The sequence below is a fragment of the Choristoneura fumiferana genome, chromosome 10 (assembly GCF_025370935.1).
Source record: "Choristoneura fumiferana chromosome 10, NRCan_CFum_1, whole genome shotgun sequence".
In the NCBI taxonomy this organism is placed as follows: Eukaryota; Metazoa; Arthropoda; class Insecta; order Lepidoptera; family Tortricidae; genus Choristoneura; species Choristoneura fumiferana.
In genome coordinates this window covers 9,893,192-9,915,686 of record NC_133481.1, presented here as the reverse complement: position 1 = coordinate 9,915,686, position 22,495 = coordinate 9,893,192, and the positions used below count along the sequence as shown (strand labels likewise).

Below are 22,495 nucleotides of genomic sequence, written 5' to 3'. Positions count from 1 at the left end.
AGTAGGTAGTATTTATTTTGTAGCTGTACCTACATATAGTATTTAGGAACAGTATTTTCACACTGATGTGATTTCAAAAATTGGACCAGAAGTCTCCTTAAACAATGAGAACATATTTTTCTTTTCACTTCTCCGGTTTCGGAGCCAAAATGGAAAAAACGGAACCCTTATAGTTTCGCCATGTCTGTCTGTCTGTCCGTCCACGGCTTTGGTCAGGGACTATCAATGCTAGAAAGCTGTAATTTTGCACGGATATATATGTAAACTATGCCGACAAAATGGTACAAGAAAAACTTTAAAAAAAAATTTTTAGGGTACCTCCCATAGACGTAAAGTGGGTGTGATTTTTTTTTCTCATCCAACCCTATTGTGTGGGGTATCGTTGGATAGGTATTTTAAAACCATTGGAGGTTTGCTAAGACGATTTTTCGATTCAGTGATTTGTTTGCGAAATATTCAACTTTAAAGTGCAAATTTTTATTAAAATCGAGCGTCCCCCCCCCTCTAAAATCTAAACCGGTGGGTGGAAAAATATGAAAAAATTCAGGATTGTAGTAAGTATATCAAACTTACAAGGAAAACTATAACGGTAAAGGTTTCTTGAGAATTATTAGTAGTTTAAGAGTAAATAGCAGCCTAAGGTATAAAATGTACCTAAACTTGGAATATTCCGTACTAAATACGAAATCCTTAGTAAAATATTACTTTTTTTTTCGTTTGGCTACGGAACCCTATTTCGAGCGTGTCCTACATGCTCTTGGCCGGTTTTTAGTCTCTAGGGATCAAAGTATTTTTTTTTAATTTACGTTGGAAACCCCTAAACAGCCAACACGTTGTTTTTGAATGGATGAAATAACCTCAAAAAGCCAACTGTGTAAAAATATTTAAAAAAAACACGATTTAGTTTTGTGAAACACAATTAATGATTACGAATATGAATCTATTCAAATATATTATTAATTCATTTTATTATGCATAGTCCAATTAGTTTTAAAATAGTTTTCAATTTTTAAACTGTTGGCTAAATATGCAAGCATTTAAACCGTCACTTCAACGTTCCACGCAACAGTTTTTTTTCTATTTCAATTTTGAACAGATGGCCTGTCCATTACTCGAGCGTACGTTTTTAAAAAGTTATATTGTAATTTTGAACAGAACATTGTTTTTTTTCCTCGCATTCAAAGTGAAAAGTAAAGTGTTTAACGCGAGACTAAACAACCATAATGCCACTCGAAATATAGCCATCTCGTGTCATTATGGCTTGTTTTAGTCCCTCGTTGAACAATCTTAAAAGCGCATACGTTTTATTCCGTACTTATATTGATGTGATGACAATTATGAGAAGCAGCTTTACAGATATATAACCCGGTATATCTAGTTGCTGATAGTTTTTTTTTAGTACCTAATTGATTCACAGTCACTACCTGCCGTCATTATTTAAATAGTCAGTTGCCATGTCCATAAATAATTGCGTTTATCAATATTTATTTGTTTGATCTTTTAGCGCCCTTATTCATAAATGTTTTTAACCTGCCGTCCTTTTGTCTTTTTCTGTCATTTTGTCATATCAACGTGTCAGACACAAAATATTTTTCCTTATAACAAGCTTAACTTTTTGAATAAGTAAATGAGTTTTGATGCACGACAACCTTCCGTTTCAGAATAATCCCAGCATTCATAAAGTCTGTTGAGCTTCTTTTAACTTAGTTTTTTGTATGATATACGCACATCAAAAAAGGCTTGGGATACTCATTTATTATCTCTAGACAAATTTGATGTTTTGACTCAGTAATAATACGCTTAAATTAAATATTGAAATGTTCACAACTGTCTACGGATGAAAAAAACCCTAAAACTTTTTGATGAGTGTAGTTTATGTAGGAGTACCTACCTATGAGTAAAAATTGGGATAATTTTATATTTTTATTACCTATAATCTTTAAAATCGATTCATAAGCTCCGGGAGATTACTTCCTGCACACAAGTTAAATAATACAGGTATCGGTAATTGTCATGAGAGGTAAGGTAACTCTTAAGACCGAGTAGACAAGGAAAACACGTAAGTACTTTATATTCGCAGAAATCTTAGATAATAGTTAACAGTTACACAAACAAATGCTTAAATTAAAGTGAGTAGGTAGGTAATCGTATATTTTCCCATTATATTTGAAATATTCTTCTCGGAAATATCATCCTATAGTAATTAGCAATCCTTAAAGATCACTGTGGTCTTTGATATTGAAACTACAATGAGACTCGCATAGACATACTGAGTGAGAAAACACAGGAATCGAGACTTTCCATGAGCCTGAGGAATTGTACTATACAAAAGAAATCAAATATTCTTAATTTTTAGGGTTCCGGAGCCAAAATAGCAAAAACGGAACCCTTATAGTTTCGCCACGTCTGTCTGTCTGTCTGTCTGTCTGTCCGTTCGTCCGCGGCTTTGCTCAGGGACTATCAATGCTAGAAAGTTGTAATTTTGCACGAATATATATATGTAAACTATGCCGACAAAATAGTGCAATCAAATTTAAAAAAAAATGTTTTTAGGGTACCTCCTATAGATGTAAAGTGGGGTGATTTTTTTTCTCATCCAACCCTATAGTGTGGGGTATCGTTGGATAGGTTCCAAGCCATTAGGGGTTTGCTAAGACGATTTTTCGATTCAGTGATTTGTTTGTGAAATATTCAACTTTAAAATGCAATTTTTCATTAAAGTCGAGCGTCCCCCCCCTCTAAAATCTAACCGGTGGGTGGAAAAATTTGAAAAAATTCAGGACGGTAGTAAATATATCAAACTTTCAAGGAAAACTATAACGGTTAAGTTTTCTTGAGAATTACAGCCTAAGGTATAAAATATACCTAAGCTATGGAAGATTCCGTATAAAATACGAAATCCTTAGAAAAATATTACTTATTTTTTTCGTAATGGCTACGGAACCCTATTTCGGGCGTGTCCGACACGCTCTTGGCCGGTTTAATATCTGACGTCGCCGTAACACTATTTCCGAAACTTTTGCAGTTTCTAGATCTAGTTTTACATCTATTATGAGAAAAATTGTTTCTGTTTGTGTCTGGCAAAGTACATAGATGTCAATGCTGGCAAAGGTAAACGTTCTGACATTGGCCCGAGTCTTACAGCTACCACTAGGTACAAGAAATAAAAATCATAAGGCAAATGTCAAAGTGACAGATAATGACAAGCAAATGTATAAAGCGACAGTTACACTACTTCGTACACAGTTTTTGGTCAGGGTTTGTTTAGCTGTTCAAATAGGAAGCTTCGCCATACTCATTCTAGATGAACAAATGCTGTTTTTTATTCCAGGGAATTGCAAAGTTTCCGTGGAATGCAGACGAAGTTGCGAACAACAGCTAGTTATTATTATCTCACGATGACAATGTATGTGGTGATAGATCAAGTTGAATAGATTGTGATGAAATTCTACTCATTACAATTACCTGCCACAGTGAATCCTTGCCTTAGAAGGCATGCAACTGACAGCGTACAATGATTTTATTAGTACGTCAAATGCTCACAACACAACACAACAGAAAAAAACCCGACTGCCTTAAAAAATACTAAAAAGAAGAAGACAAGTCTAGTGGGCTAGCCATTAGGTTCTAAGAATGTTTGAAGTGGTCAAGATTTGAGCGGGTCCCGACTATTGAATTTCAAGTTAGCTACTTAACTGAGTTCTAGCTTCTAGCCCACTAGACTTGTTTTCTTCATTTTTGTATTTTATAAGGCAGTCGGGTTTTTGATTTTTTAAATTAATTGTTTTATTTCACAATTTTTTGATACTCTGTGAAAAAGGTAGATTAAAACTATTATAACCTATATATATTTAGAAATTTCATTTGAAACCCTAGTCGATAAGTTTGAATAAAAATATTTTTTGAAAACTCACAATTTGACGCCAAAAATCCGCCATTTTAATTTTCCACAAATTGCATGTACCCAGTGTCACTCGCGTCATCCAGACGAATCCAATGACGTATCATTTATCAAAATCGGTTCAGCCGTTGAGTAGTTACGAGCGGACATCGGGTCAAACACATAATCCTCCTACTTGGCAGTCGGGTAAACATGCCCCGAACGCACCGGCAGCACACACACTACCTATTTACTAAGAGCCTAGTGACTTTCCTAAGTAAAAGTCGTGGCCTTGTACGTCACTAATTACCTATGTTTTACGAATTTACCTATTTTCTTGCTGGGAATTATCAAAGTCGGTGAATGATTTTGATTTATAAAGACGATTTCGTCCTTCCGATCTTAATAGCATGGTGTGATAACAGTTAACAGTGATTGATTGGTTCCAATAATGTATAAAACTGTGTATAAAAGACGGAGAATAAGTCATCGACGATACTTATTTTGCGCTATGTGGATAACGCACTCATCCATTGTTCTACTATTTAGTATCGCTACATCCGATGGATCTCTAAGATCAATTGCATTGCAAAATGAACGTAATAATTCCGAAACAACAAGCTGCGTCCTACGAATTATTGAAAAATATTATGAACCTCACAGTGTTCTTACGTTTGTTAAAGTCCGCGCAAAGGATATGAATATTTTGAAACACATTCATGAGATGAGTAATATGTCTGTGGTAAACAGGACACCATACATCAAAAATCCACTCTCCAATAAAGGATATCTGATTTATGTAAGGGGTGCTGAAGATTTTATAACAAAGTTTAGGTATTTGAAGGCAGAGAAGACGTGGATGCCGTACGCGCCCTTTCTAATAGTAGTGCAGGTCCTTGACGTGGCCGCACTTCAAGAAATTTTCCACGAATTGTTAAAAGCTCTTGTAAAGGATGCGATCGTGTTGGACGCTTCTACAACTGACTCCTACACCTATGATCCGTTTGAAAACAACGCATGTGGAAAGCGTTTCGATAGAGTCATAAAATTGGGAACATGCTTAGCGGAGATGCCACCAGGTCTATTTCCTAATAAAATTAAAAACGGTCTACAGAATTGCACTCTAAACCTAGCTACGACGCACTGGCCACCCTACGCAATAGACCTTTCGAAAAGCGAAGTTAATGCCACTGGAATTGATCAATACCTCTTCAGGCTTCTTGCCGAACATGGACAATTTAAACTCAATATATCATTTGTCGACGATATAGCTGACATGGTGTCAGTAGTTGACGATGACATGGTTGCTGATGGTCCACTTCACTGGCTGCAAACCAAAAAATATGACGTAGTGACAGGTGGATTCATTCTTTCCGTAAATCGAGCTCCAGCTTTCACCTACTTGTACGGCCATTCTGCATATGACGATGAATTTAGAGTAATAGTGCGCCAGTCTGGTGACATACCCAGATGGAAAATGGTTTTCCTAGAATTCTCACCACTAGTGTGGCTGCTGCTTTTAATAACTTTCGCCACTGTTTCTGTGCTTATCATTTACTTAACCAGGCCTGAAGACAAATCTTTAATACTACTGAGTTTGTTTGATAATATGCTCCAGCACTCCTGTAGAATTCAAAGGAAGCGCAAAACTGGATTCATTATACTGATTTGGATAATATTTGCAAGTTTTATAGCTAATTGTTATCTATGCGGTCTGTTTAGTTTGACTGCCAAATCGATACCTGATTATCAGATTCATAAGTTATCAGATTTAAACAAGTATGAACTGCAGGCGTGTGTCAGCAAAGCGATGAATATGTTTCAGAATATTGTTTCGGCACTTGACGTCCTGGACGTCGATTATTCCGAAGGTACGAGGCCTGGATGTGATAGAATGAGTGATAGCCTAAGAACGGTCAGCAATTCAAATAACATGTACACCGCAGTGCCGTACTCTTTGTACTACTCGGACAGATACCAGTACTACGATGAAAGCGGGAGAAATCTACTTTACTCGTTCCGACGACCTTTGAGTAAGATAATCTACGCCAGTTACATGAGTAAGGGGTTCCCGCTGTACGACCAGTTTCATCTATTTTCGCTGCGCGTGCGCGAGGCAGGGTTGGTAAAGAAGCTGTGGAAAGACTACGAGTACGCGCAAAAGAAATATTACAACGTCACGCAGCACATTACAAATCCGCAGTTTTACTTACCCATGTACATCATTATTTTTGGGTGGGTAATCAGTACGCTATGCTTCATTGGTGAAATACTACTTAACAAAAAAGTACGAACAGAGGCTTAGTTTCAATGTTTAACCCTTAGCGTTTGCAGTGCGAAAAAGAACATTGTGAAACGTTTCACAATGAAATGTCAAAGTTGCGATCACACAATGCACCTCATTGGATTACCGATAGCGATATCGTTAGTAGCACATTGTACTACGGCAGTAGAAAAACACTTTTTTTTTTCATTATACTTAGATTATTGTATTTGAATGACTAATAAACACACTTTAACCACAATAAACGCACTTTTATTCCAAATTTTGTATTTCTATTCTAACCAATATCAAGAATCAATTTATTTGTGCAAACTGACGATTTCAATATAAATATTTCTAACCTTACATTGAATGTATTAATTGTGGTTGACTATTTTTGCACAACGCTATCATCAAATAGTAGATTGTACAACAAAAGCATAAAACAACCGATTTTACCCAAGACGCTCATATAGCCACCCGAGCCGGTACGGCGAGGGCGGATAAACACGTCGACGTCGAGGGGAAAATGGGTTTAATGCTTGAGTTTTACACTCTGTTTTTCACTTCGATGGCGAGGAAATGAAATAGCAACAGTGGAAACAATTGTTCACTTACTATGTACCTTTTATTGTTCACGAATTACTACATATTACTATATAAATTCTTAGTTTTATTGATCTATTTTGATTTGATAGATTTTTAGTTTTATATAAATTAAAAATTATAAAAAAAATATGTAGAAACTTCTTTGTTTGTGGCTGTTTACACCTGATTGCACTAGATTTTATTTTACGCACTAGAACATAAAAAGTTATTTTATGTTGCCTAGACCCAGCATAAACACGAACTTTACGAGCATGAGAAGTGAAAAACATTTTTACGTTATATGAACGTCTCGGGTCGGGACGTCTCGTCTTATGATAACATACCAAACAACTGACTGCGCCATCTAGCGGGTCCAATTTATTTGAGAGTTTACTCAGTTTACCGTATCGACGGGATAACCATTAAATGTTTGACAGTTACGAAACCCATGAACATTTTGTATGGGTAAATGTTTTATTTTTTTTTATTTTTTCGTGAATTTTTCAATGTTTTTTATATTTATTATCCTATTCCTGATGAAAATTAATCCAAAAACACAAAAATCATAAAAATTGGTCCAGCAGTTCTTGAGTTATTGTAGTTGAGTTGAGTTTGGTCTGGTAGTTGCAATTGAAATTTTCGGGATTTTCCAAAATTCTCATGGAAATTTCCAAAATTTATATGGTGGTCTTCATTGAGGTTGTGTTGTGAACAACTGTACAAATTTCAAGGCTCTAAACCCAGTGCTGAAATTTCAAGATTTTTCCCTATCCCTTGGGAATATCGGGATAAAAAGTAACCTATGTCTTATTCCAGACGTCCAGCTACCTACCTACATACCAAATTTCATAACTCTAAGCCTAGCGGTTATTAGTTCGAGATTTTATCCCTATTGTACATTTTTTTGACAAACTTTAAACCTAAAATTGCTAAAAGTGGCTCCGAAGCGGTAACGTTACGTGTGCTCTGCCTACCCCATTTGGGAATACAGGCGTGATGTTTGTGCGTGTATCCCTATCCCGTGGGAATTGCGGGATAAAAAGTAGCCTATGTGTTATTCCAGAGGTCCAGCTACCTACATACCAAATTTCATGGCTCTAAGCCCAGCGATTGTTGTTTCGAGATTTTATCCCTAGGTATCCCGTGGGAATATCGGGTCAAAAAGTCGCCTGAGCTGTGTTATTTCAGACGGCCAGCTACCTACATACGGTTATTATTTCAAGATTTTATCCCTATCCCGTGGGAATATCGGAATAAATAAAAAGTAGCCTATGTGTTATTCCAGTTGTCCAGCTAATACCTACATACCAAATTTCATGGCTCTAAGCTCAGCGGTTGTTATTTCGAGATTTTATCTCTAGGTAAGTATCCTGTGGGAATATTGGGTCAAAAAGTAGCCTATGTGTTATTCCAGACGTCCAGCTACCTTCATACTAAATTTCATGACTGACCCAGCGGTTATTATTTCGAGATTTTATCCCTATCCAGTGGGAATATCAGGATAAAAAGTAGCCTATGTCCGTCTCCTGGTTCTAACAATAAGCTTGGTGGGAAGGTACCAATTTTCAGCCGAATCGGTAAAGCCGTTCTTGAGTTATAAGTAGTGTAACTAACACGACTTTCTTTTATATAATTATATAGATTTCATGCCGACAAGTTATTAAAGAATAAGATTATTAAAACTACAGGTATATAAGTAATATAATGTCAATGTATATCTAAGTCAAAGTGAGAAATTATTAGATGTCAATTATTCATTTTACGTTAAAATTTAATTTCAATCATTTTAAGAACTGGTCAATAGAAAATTTACTATACCTATGTGCCCGCGACTTCGTCCGCGTGGACTTAGAGCGTTATAAATATGTAGACCTACGAGTACCTACTAGAATTTTTTATTTATGAAAATTTTATTTCTTACTTTTTTGGTGCGTCGTTTTGTAACTAATGTGTAGGTATTGAATTCAATTCATTTTTTATACATGTATGACTGTATGAATGTTAACACTTTTATTGCCATTAAAAATACAGACAGGTACACAGAGAGTACAGTCAAGGGCAAAGATATCGACACGGCCAAAGTTGCAAAAATATATATACACGGCCTTAATGTTCAGCGCATAAAGTCGTGTATACATATTTTTGTAACTTTGGCCGTGTCGATATCTTTGCCCTTGACTGTACAAAGGTGAGTTTATCCCTAATAACTAATCTAAGTTATCTACAATATAGCTTATTGTCAACTGCTCGTCACCTTTTAGATAATAAGTATTGCTTTTCCCGGTCCCTATGAACGTTAATTGTTGAAGAGCGCCCCACCATAAGCTCCGCTTCATCTCATCATATGCATTGCGAGTATTGCGACGAGCATACATACTTATTGCTAAGTAACCATCGTTAAAGTACCTAATCGAATCCAATCCGTAAAATACTTGTTCTTGTTCTTGTGTTCCTGTGGCCATCTGTGGTCATCATCATCAGTTCACCAAATGGTGATTTCTAAGAGCAGATCTACGAGTTACTGCTAAAATAATCCATATCGCTATAGGTGAGTACCTATCTCTATTTGACGAGCTTCCTCGATTTCTCCAGGATGCATCATCCGTTTCTCAACTTTATGACTATGCAACCACCTGTGAAGCACCGTTTAAATAAAAACAAACAATTTTCCAAATTCGTTTAGCCGTTTTTGAGAAATCAAGGAACATACAAAAATAACCGATGAATTGAGAACCTAACCTATTTAGCTACTGCTTTTTTTCGAATAGGTAGATTAAAAAGACGGTTGAGAACTTTGAGAAGATTAAAAATGAAATGATCCTTTAATAATTGTTACGGTAGAGTTCAAAATGTCCACCATGGACCATGTTACTTGGTAGTAAGTTAGATCAATATAAAACAAACTTAAAAAAAACCGGAATTACCAATACGATTGTTTATTTAATTCTGACATTCAAAGTAATGTTCAGTGTTGGAGCCTTTGATGAACCATACTACTAGATTCAAGATCCCATACAAAATCAAAGCGAAAAAGTGGCCGTGTTGCTTATATCATAGACAGTCTTATACTTATAGCTATATATCTGTTTTACCTTCTAAATTAATTTAAAATATATACCTTAAGTCTAAGCAACAAAGATCCAAATAATAGTAATTGTATATAATACTTACGACGTATCGTCATATAAGACAAGCAAAAACGTTCGATTAACAAAAGAACATTCATCTTTCAAAAAGATGTCATTCTATTTTAGGAACAGGGTAATAATGGAGTCGCAATTATTATAAGACAGACAGTTTTTTATTTCACAGAAATATAACACAAAAAATTTACATATACAAATATTGCCATGAAACGAAATGTTCTTATAGATACTTAACTGAATTAAGTTAACTAATTAGAAAATGGGTGACAACACTTCAAAAACCTGCTTTCAAATTAAAAACACCATATTCAAATCGGTTCACCCGTTTAAGAGCTACGTACGGTGTCACAGACAGACACACAGACACACATAGCGGTCAAACTTATAACACCCCCCCTTTTTGCGTCAGGGGTTAAAAAGACAACATAAATGTTTTACCAGATTTGACGTCATCGATTCGGTTAATTCTCGTACCGCTGCTTGCACTGTATTTTGTTTCACGAGAATCTGCAATTAACGGCAATATTATAAATATCATACGGCTTGAACTTGAAGCTTTACGTCTTCTTTAATAATATAGCTTCACTTCACCTCGCCACACTTAATCTTATATTATTTTAAACATTTATGTTACTTTACCTGCAATTTTGGAATCGCCGTTTTCCGTAATCTACGCCTTTGGCTATTTCCAACTATGTCAAATTTATCAAAATGAATCGAACATACAGTCGAATTTTTGTGCGGTCTGTAAAGTTCTTCTTCTCTTTCTCTCGCGACAATAGATGTCCATTCCGCACAGCGAAAAGGATCACTAGGAAATCTACAAAAAAAATAAAAAATAAAATTATTTTAAAATGAGAACTACTCTACGAATTTTTTGTTCCAGAAACACCGATTATTGGCAAGATGGTTGGCCAAACAATAAATTATTGATTTTTAAATGTAAACTGCCAATTTTTACGTACTTTAAATGAAATACTGACTTGTACTTACCTAAAGAAGGATATTCCTTCAGAAACCCTAGTGTTACGGTGGCTGTTTCCGCAATTTATAAATGAACATTGTGGCATTTTAACACGTCCGCACTTTGGCTCTGGTTGACGCGTACTGTCAGAAATAAGAGCACAAATTTATTTTGTGCTCTTATTTCTCTGGCCGTTTTCAGAGCTGTGACCTTGAATCTAGTAGTATGGTTCATCAAAGGTTGGAGCTAAGAAATTATTTACATCATGAAATTTAACTACCGATGTCCACCTTTTTGAACTCCATCCATATTACTGATAACGTACTCGTAGGGTTGCATATGGCCCAGTCTTATTCAGTGTTGCCAATTTAGCGACTGTGTCGCTAGAACTAGCGACTTTTGCTAAGTCTTAGCGACCAAAAAAAAGCTTTAGAGACAAAAATGGTTTAGCGTTTTATCGGACGACTTTTGGAGTACAAATTAAAACTGTTCTAGAACCAATAATGGATACATTTTTTGTCAACTCGACACAGTGCCAAGAGATCTATATCGAAAACGAAAAACGCGCTTGTGCACCAAATTTAAACTTTATTTAATTAAAGTTCCGTTTCAAGTCTAAGTTTTACATTTATTTCTTTAAAAACTTTTGAGTGAATTCAGAAATCTTCTAATTTAAGATTTAGCTAAAAAAAGAAAAAGCAAAGAGAGACGGTATGATACGAACTTCGATTTTCGAATTTCGGAGTAGGCCTTCTAGTCCTATAATACTACGAAGTGCAAAACTCGAACTAAATAGATAAATTAAATAATATAAATAAATTGCTTAGCAACGTATTGACAGGAGGAGTCGCCATGTTACTGGACCGCGCTGTAGCTTTTGCTTACATATACGCGCATTCTGCGCACGATGATGAAGTCAGTATAAATAGTACGCCAGGCTGGTGACATGCCTAGATGGAAGATACTTTTCCTAGAATTCACCCCACTGGTGTGGCTGCTACTCCTTCTGAGTTTCATCACAGTTGCCATGTTTATTATATGCAGAACTAAACCTAAAGACCATACCTCTATTATATTGAATCTCTTTGAAAATTTGATCCAGCATTCGTGTAGAATTCGAAAAACGCGCAGAACCGACTTAATTCTAATTTTTTGGATAATATTTACTAGGTTGATCACCGCTCACTATTTATCTGGTCTGTTTTGTTTGGCAACGAGGCCGATACAAGATTACCAAATCGACAAAGAGTACGATTTAAAGAAGTATCATATGCAGCCGTTTATCAGCACAGCGATACAACAGGTTCAGCATGTGGCTTCACTAAACGCCCTGGACATCGACGACTCTATGACAAGAGATGGCTAAGAAATCCTGGCTGTGAAAAAATGAGGGACAGCCTCTCAACACAGTAAGCAAATCACATGACTTGTATACTGTGGTGCCCTACTGTCTATACTATTTTGACCGATACTTTGATGAAAATGGTAGGTCCCTGCTTTACTCGTTCCGGCAACCTTTGAGTAAAATGATCTATGCCAGTTATCTAGCCAAGGGGTTCCCGCAGTACGACAAGTTTCACCTGTTGTCGCTGCGCGTGCGCGAGGCTGGGCTGGCCAAAAAGCTGTGGGACGACTAAGAATACGTACAGAAGAAATATTATAACGTTACGCAGCACATTACACATCCGCAGTTTTACTTACCCATGTACATCATTATTTTTGGGTGGATAATCAGTACGCTATGCTTCATCGGAGAAATACTAGTAAAACTATATATTCAGGCACACGTGTTAAACACGTATAATCTTAATAGGTACGGTAAGGCCCCAAAAAAAACTATTACTTCATAAACCATTTATTAAAAATATACAAAACATTTTACATTTATTACCATAATTATGAGCTAACCCAATTACAGGACCATCAAATTCATATACCTACCTGTAATAAAATTATATAATAACATCTATTCTAAGTACAATATTTACCATGATCCCTGCGTTCAATATGTATCTTTGTATTTAATTATAACTATTTTTCGAGTAATAAACCAATATTGAAAAATACTTTGTTGTTTGTATTTTACTTTCATTCGTCTTGTCAAAATAGAGTGAAAGACACGTCTTCAGTACAAAATTAGGGGCGGATTGTAATAAGGATGTATAAAGGCAAGCCGGACGGGCAAGACACGGTAAGGATTGTTCATATACCTAATGAAAAATACCTAATTTAACAATCGCTTAATTTATTACTCAAGGGAAAATATGAATGATATTGATGACGTCACTTTCTTTGGATCATAACTATTTATTATGAATAAATCCCATTATACTTGGTCAGATCTTAAGTAAATAATGATATTGGCTTAACAGGGTTTCCGGAATGTACTTATGTATGGTTAGACTGTTTTTTCAAGACAACTCCGATAAGGCATTCTGAGAGTTTCTCGACAGAAACGTGAAGTATCAAATATTATAAACCTTTATAACATTTGTCAGTACTTATGAGTTGTCATATTTTAGTATTACGACATGTATCACATTGATTATCTTTATCACAATTGAAACTGTTTCATTTTAACAAGGCACTTTAAAAGGCTGACCAGAATTATGAAAAAACCTCGCCATATTGCGGAAAACCAATAGAACTAATTTCTTGCACTGGTAACACTAAATTCAAATGTCATCCTGTCTATTGCTGTCAAAGTTTAACGTTGTTTGCGCGTGGTATTTTAAAGTCTTATTTTGTGTTTTTGTGCGTTAAAATGACGAAGATTATCCATAGCCTTGTAAGGAAAATAATTTAAAATGTATATGTCATGTATTTGTCATTGAACAAGTCTGAGGGATTAGAACCGACACTGCTGTCAATATGACTGGTAGGTATCGCATAGTAAGTGTAAAGAATGTTGCAATATAAAACCCCCTCGCGTCAGGTTTTTTATATTCCTGGTCAGCCTTTACTAATTAATGTCAAAATATGAAATGAAATCTTAAATTAAACTTGTCATGGTATATGAAGTATTTAAACAAAGAATAGATCAATTTGAGCAAATTTGATTGGGTTATGACCAAAGTCTTAACAGCACAATTTTTTCTACAAACAATATTGTTTTAGTCCTTAGTTCACTCTCGTCAGTCACTAAATAAATTCTCAGAGAAGGCAGCAATTCATTATTGCACTGACACGTCTCGAAATATATCCTTGAACTAGAACAATTTCCACGTTCACTATCACAATCGAACAAAGTAATAACATCACTTATTCATTCCTATTCATCTATCTGCTTGCGTTACGAGTATCTTCTGGTGATTTCAGTTTACTCCTATCAAACGTGATTTGTATTTCGTTCAAATTCAAGTTACAAGCCTATCTACAAAGTATAGTTGTAATTACAGAGAACTAAACCTTACAATAACATCTGAATGCTACTGTCTAAAGTCGCAGTTCACAAAACATCTAATTTGAAAGATGTTAATCACCAAAAGTAACTCTAGTCCAACTTTACAACTTATGCTACACTTATGAGTAGGCAAAATTCGCTTATCTTGTGGACTTTAGCTTCCAGCGCAGGAATAAGAAAGCGGATATGCGAAGCACCAGGAATATAGCGCAGAGGGCTGCGATATCCAGGCCGATGTCTGCATCGCTCATGTCTAACTCTTCGAGGGTTGTGTTCGGGTCTTTGAAGTGGCAGTACGGCTGGAAAATAACTTGTAATTAGATACGTGAATATCAGACACTAAAATATAGTTTCTTGAAGAAACAAGTTATACTTTCGTGTTGGCTTACATGTGTAATCATTAAATTCTGAAACCAAAATATGCAATACTAGCTGTAGCTCGTAACTTCGTCTGCATCCCGTGAGAAGATTACACATTCCCGAGATAAAACAAAGGCTATTTATTATATTAAGTAAAACAATTTTTCAATCGATTCAAAAGTTAATGAATTTATCTTCAAACAAACACACAGTCAAATCTTTTCGCTATGTTATATTAATTTAGATAAATAAGCAGAGCGGTTGTTATTCACATGTTTGAAAAGTTACATTTACAGTTTTAAGAAAACAAAACTTAAAACTATGTTTTCTTAAAACAAGCATTAAAAGACTCGGAATTCGAAATAAATTATAACTACGGAATTGATATCGATAAAAAAAAGAAGCTATAAAAACTATTTTTCGAAATCGGTGCATAGTCAGCGAAAGTATCGACAAAAATAAAGTCCTACCTCCTGCTTATTTTAATTCGATCACAGACTAAGTTTAAATGGCAACCTGCGCTAACTTGTATTTTATTAATATATTTAGATGTTTATCCTCACCTGATGGCACTGTAGATTCGGCCGGTTGAACGAATAAGTCGCGAGCGCAGTACCCTCGAACCCGTATCTTATGTAGGAGAGATATGTGATCCAGCGGAGATACACCGGGATCGCGTTGAACGATACGAAGAAACCGCTGAACAGCAGGAATGGAACTGACATCACTGGCGCGAGGAATACGCCGTTCTGGATACAATACAATTATTTTATTTAACACCACATAATAAACAACATAAAAATAATATTACTTGTCTAAAGACATTATTAGCAGAACGTGTAAAGATGGGTAATTCACACTCGCATGAATACGCGAATCAACAAGATACGACATTTTCAAAGGATCTAATTCGGCGTTTGACGTAGGTACATCAAAGCGCACAAACCTTGACCTCGGGCAACATGTCGTCGATCGTTACGCTACATTGATAATTAAATATGAACAAAGAAAAAATATTGCATTTATACAATTTACGAATGTTTGCATGCATGTGTGTGCCCACTAACACGTGACCGATTTTTTTTATTTGCTACGATTCACTGGTAAGGCCACAATGAAGTATCGCACATGTTAGTGGTTCGGTTATACACATGGTACGCTTATATTATGTTATGATCGTACCTGAACGTTCATAGCAGCGCCGACGACCAAGCCAACGCTCTGCGCCACGAAAGAGATGAGCAGACAGGACCCGAGGAACATCGAGAAACGGAACCAAACCAGCGGCTGCGACGTCAGTAGATACACTATCACCACGTAGATAATACAGAATATCGCCTGTGGACAAACGGGAGCTTTAAGCCATCAATTTGTTAGAGTATTATATGATATAGCGTTTCATGGCTGGGCAAAGATCTCTAATCCACAATTTCCGGCCTGATGTAATATAAGGCCAAGCCTCCGCCTCAGGAGCAGACTCCGCACGGACTCTTAACTTACATCGATCAGCTTCATAGAGGTTCAGTAAAAGTACAGCCGATCGTTGTACGAGTACGTTAAACTGAGTCCGTACAAAGTCCGCTCCGGTCGCAGTGAAAAGTGTTCAAATCTTTCCGCCATATCTCCTCAAGCAAGCATGGTTAAACATGTAATCAGTTTTTTTTAGAATATAATCCCAACTTTTAACTTTTTAACGAGTTGGACGGATGACCTGGTTAAAGTCGCGGGTTCGCGGTGGATGCAAGCGCTTCCAACCGAGGCAACTGGAGGTCTATGGCGGAGGCCTATTGCCAACAGTGGACGTCCTATGTCTGATATGATAATGATGATGATAGTGATTGGTTAGAAGAGAGTGCAGCACGAAACTTTACTGTTTTTTTTTTCAAAAGATATAGGTTTTTGCCGCTTGGTGGTTGATTAAACCAAGTCTAATATCAAGCTCTTATAGCAATTCTAGTGAAATCACAAAAACATTACACGCAATTGAACTTACCTGGAAGGGAATATCGGAAACAGTGATAGCGAGATAATACGAGCGTAGAGAGTACCAACGATTGAAATGTTCCTTCACAAGCACCGGCATTTCCAGAGGGACTGCGGATCACAAAACATAAGAATTAAAAACAAAACATTATAAGTATATATTATTTGTTTTAATAAATTATTTGTTTTATTTCAATATTTATCTCATTCATAAATAAAACGTTTAACGATATGTTCGTTCGTCATACCTAAGGCCACAGAGCACACAATAACAACGAGAGTAAGGCTGCCTATCCACTGGAGCGAGCGAGGCAACAGAGCGAAACGAGGGAGTAACGCGGAGCGTGCGAAGTCGCGGAGCTAGATAGCGGAGCTGAGCCAGAAAGTAATGCGGAGCAAAGTTGTGAACTGTTTTTCCATTCGGGCAGCTTCCTCGGTCGGGATCGTTTCTCCGCCTCGCTTTCCCGTTCCTCTTGCTCGCTCCGCTTCCTGGTTTTGTGTGAATTTTTAAGCTAGTTACCAACTCCCTGTCCTCTAAAGATGAGCGGAGATTTTATGCAATTCTATTGGTGGATTTTTATCTCGCTTATCGCTCCGCTGCCTCGCTCCGCTCCAGTGGACAGGCATCATTAAAAAGGAAAGCGGCAACAGAGGTCGACGCTCTGTGGCCCTACACTGTGATATGCTATACGATAAAGGTCACCAAAAGAGAACTGTGCAAGTACTTACAGCTGAGTATAGTGATGGTCATAGAAGTGTACATGAGGAAGAGCATGTTGAAGAAAAGGAAGCCGAGGTTGGAGAGCACCTTAGAGCCGTCGTCGCCGATGTCGTAGTATAACGCCCCGATCAGTAACCCCACGAGTACGTGTGCGAATAACCGCAGATACATGAGCGTCTGGAACAGAACACCAATATCTAAAAATGTGTTTTCACTTCTCATGCTCGTAAAGTTAGTGTTTATGCTGGATCTAGGCGATATAAAATTACGAAGTCAACACCGACAAACAAAAAAGTTTCTATATATTTTTAATAATTTTTATTTTATGTAAAACTAAAAATCAATCAAAATAAATCAATAAAACTAAAAAAAACATAATTATATATCAATTAATGAAAAATAAAAGGGTAAGTGAAAAATTGTTTTCGCTGTTGCTATTTCATTTCCTCTTAATCGAAGTGAAAAGCAGAGTGTAAAACTCGAGTATTAAACCCATTTTCCCCTCGACGTGTCTAACCACCCTCGCCGTAAGTTTGGAAAAATCTTAATTTGATTGCTTAATAACGACATCTCTTGTCCGGGTGAGCGGTTATTTCCAATGGAATGCTGAAAGTTTCTCGATGAGGGCTACAGCATAGATGTCGCTAGTGTCGCTGCTTAAATGACTAAATAAGAAACAAACAAGCTGAGATATGTGGTGCAGTAGCGGTATAGCACGTGGCACGGAATGCCGAGGACCTGGGTTCGATTCCCAACGCTGGTCTATTTTTCTGGTTTTTCTGTGCATCTATGTTTCAGTTTGTATTTTCGATTTCTGTTTTATATTGTATTGTAAGGATATGTATGTCGAAAATCGATAAATAAGAAAATCACTATGACTGCTTAAAACTGCACAAACATTCCGGTCTTAATAATTGAAGCACAACATTCCGGTCTATATACCTAATTGAATGACGTGCTAACGTTATTGAAATGTGCTACGAAAAATTTCAGTGACAGTTTATTGGCGTTAAAATACTTACCCAGTCGCGCCTGCTGAAAAGAAGAGTTCGCTTCAAGACGACCCAGAACTGTGTCAGTTCCGAGGTGGCGTATCGTTTGGGGGATGCCTCCACGCCGAGCAGTGCCACTTCTGTGTTGTCCTGCTTTTCGGATTCGATTTGGACTACCAGCGGTTCACCTGGAATACGATTGTTACAAAATTGTAATTAGTTTTAGCAAAATTTACATCTACAAGACCATGGACGACTTAATACACAATTGTACTAATTTACATACGTTTTAACCCTACGACTTTGCGTCCGTGGATAAATATAAAATAGGTCAGTTCTCTACATGAAAAATAAATCTGTTAATTTTTAAGGATCTTGATCCAGTACTACAGTAGTACAGCTTTGTATTCTTGTTATAAATGTAGAAGATAAACAGATTAGATATATGTGCACTCTCTTGTTCATTGCTTCGGGGAGTAAACTTAGCAGCAGCCAGGCGCTAACTAAAAGAGCTCAAAAATGTGAACAATCTCCGCTGCTAGTGCGTGTTACAGCTCATTAAGACTATACACACATACATAGCTGCATATGCATTCGCGGTCATAACTACTTATATGTACTGTATCTACATACACCAATCTTAAAAGCGGAACTTTAAACTTAAAGGAGAATACGTATTTTTACGTCTTGATAAAATAATGTACCATTAAATATTTGCTATAAAATTTGACTAGCATCAGATACTAGTTAAATCATTAATTGATCTTGCAAAGAATAAAACTAGGAAAAACAGATAACAGGAATAAAACAAGAAACATTGTCGCGACCAAACCTTTGCCCTTCCCTATCGTCGTGGCAAAACATGTTTGTATTTAAATTACTTAATTTGTTATGAATAGCAGTCAACACTTTAATACTATTTGGGAATAGGCCACAGTAGAATGATCTCACTCCAGGCAAATATTATGCCCGGGGAACAAAGTCTCGATGAAGAAAGTCGGAAATTGTATTTATACTTCCGAGCAGCTTCGATATCGCAATGTAATGTAGCAGTTTGTCCAATCGATAACTATACTCCCAATAATTAATTATTGGCTGCAGTAAAATTACAGTTTCGTAATGTAAATTTTCGGTGAGCTTTAAATAATATTCTTATTGAATGAATACAAGAATAAACAAAAACTACTAAACCATTAAAAAACGCCTTTAAGGTTGGTTCACGCGTATTAAGTTGTCAAGTCAATTTTAATTCTATTTAAGCGACTTCATTTTAAGTAAGCGTTTACACGTTCGCATCAGCTAAGTTTTTTAGTTAGCCCGAGATGGACGACCAACAGTCTTCTGACTTCGACATTTTCAAAAAGATCTTGTTTTTCTCTCTTCTTCAAACACAAGAACTTACGAACGCGTCCAAACGTGTCAAGTGATAATTTACGCCCACCCACTTAACCGCAAAATAGATGAAATTCTAATTTACTTGTTCACTTGCACGCTTAATTTTACGAGTATACCTTAATTGTTTGCACGCTTTAAGTCGCTTAAATTTAAGTTAAAATTTAGTTAACTACTTAATAACCTAATACGTGTGAACCAGCCTTTAGAAATCTGTATTAGTCGGTAGCATGAGCTATAATTTTTATCCTGGGAACACGTTTCCCACAGGACACAGACGAAGCTGCTAGCAACAGCTAGCAGTTAATAAGACAGTAAGCTTGCCAATGTTTAGTCGCTAAGGAAATTCAGATTAATTAATTTTTTGGTCCACCAGTTGAGCACTAAATAGTTTGTTTGTTTATACTCTTTATTGTACAAAAAGGTACTAAAAATACATAATATAGGTAAATAGACATACTTATTCAAATCAATCGTACAGAATACAATCATACAAAAATCATCATACTTGTGATTTTTAGGTGCGTGATACTAGCGAATATTTGATGCTAATTTTATTGCCATGACGTTAAAGTACAAGGTCATTTTTTATCTTATTTATTGACTTTAGTCTACCGAAAAAAGTAGGTCAATGGAACTGGTTTTTATGTGTGTGAATATCGCGAAGTAGCCATCTTTATTTCTGTACTTTTCTATAAAATGTCCTGATACAAGGAATTATTTGAGAGGAAAGATAACCTGGATTACTAGTTAGGATGCTTTTTAACTATGAAAAGTGCATAGTTCCCGCGAGATAGCAGACAAAGTCGTGGGCAACAGCTACGTAGCTATAACTATATTAAACTCAGCAATGTGTCACTTTATAACTTTATCATTCCTAACGTAATTATTACTTTCATATACCTATTCCGTTTAATAACTAACAAACCTACCTTTTCCTTTAGCGATCTCGTTGGCGGCGTACTGCAAAATGCCATTCTGCAGGTTGCCAGTGCCATTTGCGCCATTCGAACCGTTGGCTTTCTCCTCCTTGAACTTCTCTTGGACTTGTGAGAGGTCGTTTTTGTTCCACTCGGCATTAAGTGACTCTTGCATGTCCTTTTTATTGTTCAAGTCGGGTAGCTTCATGTCTGGGAATGGCTGCCCGTTTCTGGAAAGAAAATGAAAAATTTACATGACAAGCAATTACGAAACAAGTTTTCTGAACATTACACTCAAGATTGATTTCGTATGACTGAATGGCGTCTAAATATTGTATGAAAAACAAGTAAGATTTTGTCTATTGATTCGTTGAAGCATCATCATCATATCAGTCCACTGTTGGACAATAGGCTTCCCCATAGACCTCCAATTGCTTCGGTTGGATGGAAGCGGCCTACATCCAATGTGAACCCGTAATTTTAACCAGGTCATCTGTCCATCTCGCAGGGGGACTGGACATCCTTCGCTGCGCTTGCCGATCCGTGGTCTCCATTCTAAACATTGTTGAGGTATAATCTCTAAAAAAATTTAATTCCTAGCTAAGATAAGTTTTATATTTTACACAAAAGCAAGTCGGCAAATAGTGTCTGACTGACCTGATGTCATGTTTGCCGTTGTCGATCGCCCGGACAAGCTTGCCGGTGTTGTCACCGTACTCGCCGCACGATACCTCTATGATGAACGATGCGGGGTTATGGTACGACGGACACTGCAGGCCGAGGCTGCCCAGCCAGGATACTGCAAGCAAACCAACCGCATGTAACCACTAAGTCTGCAGTAAACGAAACAGAAAACAAATTTTTGAAACAAATGCGCTGTAAATTTGTCTCCTGTACTCCAACAAGCGCGGAAGTGCGAAAATTATTCTAAAATTTACCCTAGCTTGTAGTTTTGAAGGTGGATTTCCGTAGTAAAACGCTATCTAAATTATCTAATCGTTTTATTTCGAGTCAAATTGAGCTGCCATGTATGGAAATCAATTTTGTAAATTACCACAAAAACAAACAAGGAAAATTTTACGAAATAACCGTGTGGCACAATATGCATAGTATAATTTTCAAACGCTAGCAATGTTTCTGTTTTCGTTCGTACACTGACTTGTATAAGTATTATTTCAAATAACCCTAATTTAGTTTTAATGGTCCTCTTCGCTTTCAAGTTAGGATTTAACAAGGATGGCGTTTAACGAATATGTCAAGGAAAACATCGTCTTCAGATCACTACCAACAACTAGTAAATTAGAAAAAGGAAATGATCAAGTACTAGTAATTCACTCACCCAATTTTCCGGTGCTGCCTTGGTACACACACTGTCCATCAGCCAACGTGTAAAGATGGTCAAACATCTCGAATAGCCTGGCAGAAGGCTGGTGAATGGTGCATATGATCGTCCTGCCGCCACTCGCTAGAGTTTTCAATAGCGATATGCATTGGAAACACGAAGAGCTATCCAGCCCTGAGGTGGGCTCATCAAAGAACATGATAGGGGGATTATTAACTAGCTCTAAGGCTATGGAGAGACGCTTCTTTTGACCTCCAGAAAGATTCGATGTCATTGTCTTGTGGTGTTCTGCAAGGCCAAGGGTTTCCAGAATTTCTTGAATCTGAAATGTTCGGAAACAAATAATTACTCGCTTCTACCTATCTCATCAAGGCCAACAAGTTTTAAAGTAGAAGGTTTTATGAACTGTTTTGAGCTCATTTTTAAAACATCTCCCGACTCTGAAGATCGCCTAGCTCTACACCCTATTTTGCACATTTCCCTTTTTAATATTTTTTTAAAGGTCCCTGTTTTTTTTATTTTCTAAGCAAGTCCCTCCTAA

At 36.7% G+C, this 22,495-nt stretch overlaps 2 protein-coding genes across 7 annotated transcripts in view; both read right to left on the bottom strand.

The window, feature by feature from the left end:
- Positions 1-11,080, bottom strand: part of LOC141432065 (THAP domain-containing protein 2-like) — a 213,616-nt gene extending 202,536 nt beyond the window's left edge. The window contains exons 1-3 of one of the 2 annotated variants that reach the window (XM_074093448.1): positions 10,871-11,080; positions 10,517-10,697; positions 10,269-10,384 (exon numbers count right to left, since the gene is read on the bottom strand). In XM_074093448.1, coding sequence (XP_073949549.1) covers positions 10,283-10,384; positions 10,517-10,697; positions 10,871-10,947 — 360 coding nt within the window. In that variant the 5' untranslated portion in view covers positions 10,948-11,080 and the 3' untranslated portion in view covers positions 10,269-10,282. Of the gene's footprint in view, positions 1-9,711; positions 10,385-10,516; positions 10,698-10,870 lie in introns of those variants that run through there. The other variant, XM_074093447.1, reaches the window with a different exon arrangement.
- Positions 11,081-12,680: 1,600 nt separating this feature from the next.
- Positions 12,681-22,495, bottom strand: part of LOC141432061 (ATP-binding cassette subfamily G member 4) — a 33,590-nt gene continuing 23,775 nt past the window's right edge. For all 5 annotated transcript variants that reach the window (XM_074093443.1, XM_074093440.1, XM_074093441.1 and 2 more), the window contains 9 exons: positions 21,952-22,276; positions 21,270-21,411; positions 20,625-20,842; positions 18,331-18,488; positions 17,317-17,485; positions 16,598-16,698; positions 15,787-15,942; positions 15,168-15,353; positions 12,681-14,543 (listed from right to left, as the gene is read on the bottom strand). In XM_074093443.1, coding sequence (XP_073949544.1) covers positions 14,385-14,543; positions 15,168-15,353; positions 15,787-15,942; positions 16,598-16,698; positions 17,317-17,485; positions 18,331-18,488; positions 20,625-20,842; positions 21,270-21,411; positions 21,952-22,276 — 1,614 coding nt within the window. In that variant the 3' untranslated portion in view covers positions 12,681-14,384. The remainder of the gene's footprint in view (positions 14,544-15,167; positions 15,354-15,786; positions 15,943-16,597; positions 16,699-17,316; positions 17,486-18,330; positions 18,489-20,624; positions 20,843-21,269; positions 21,412-21,951; positions 22,277-22,495) is intronic.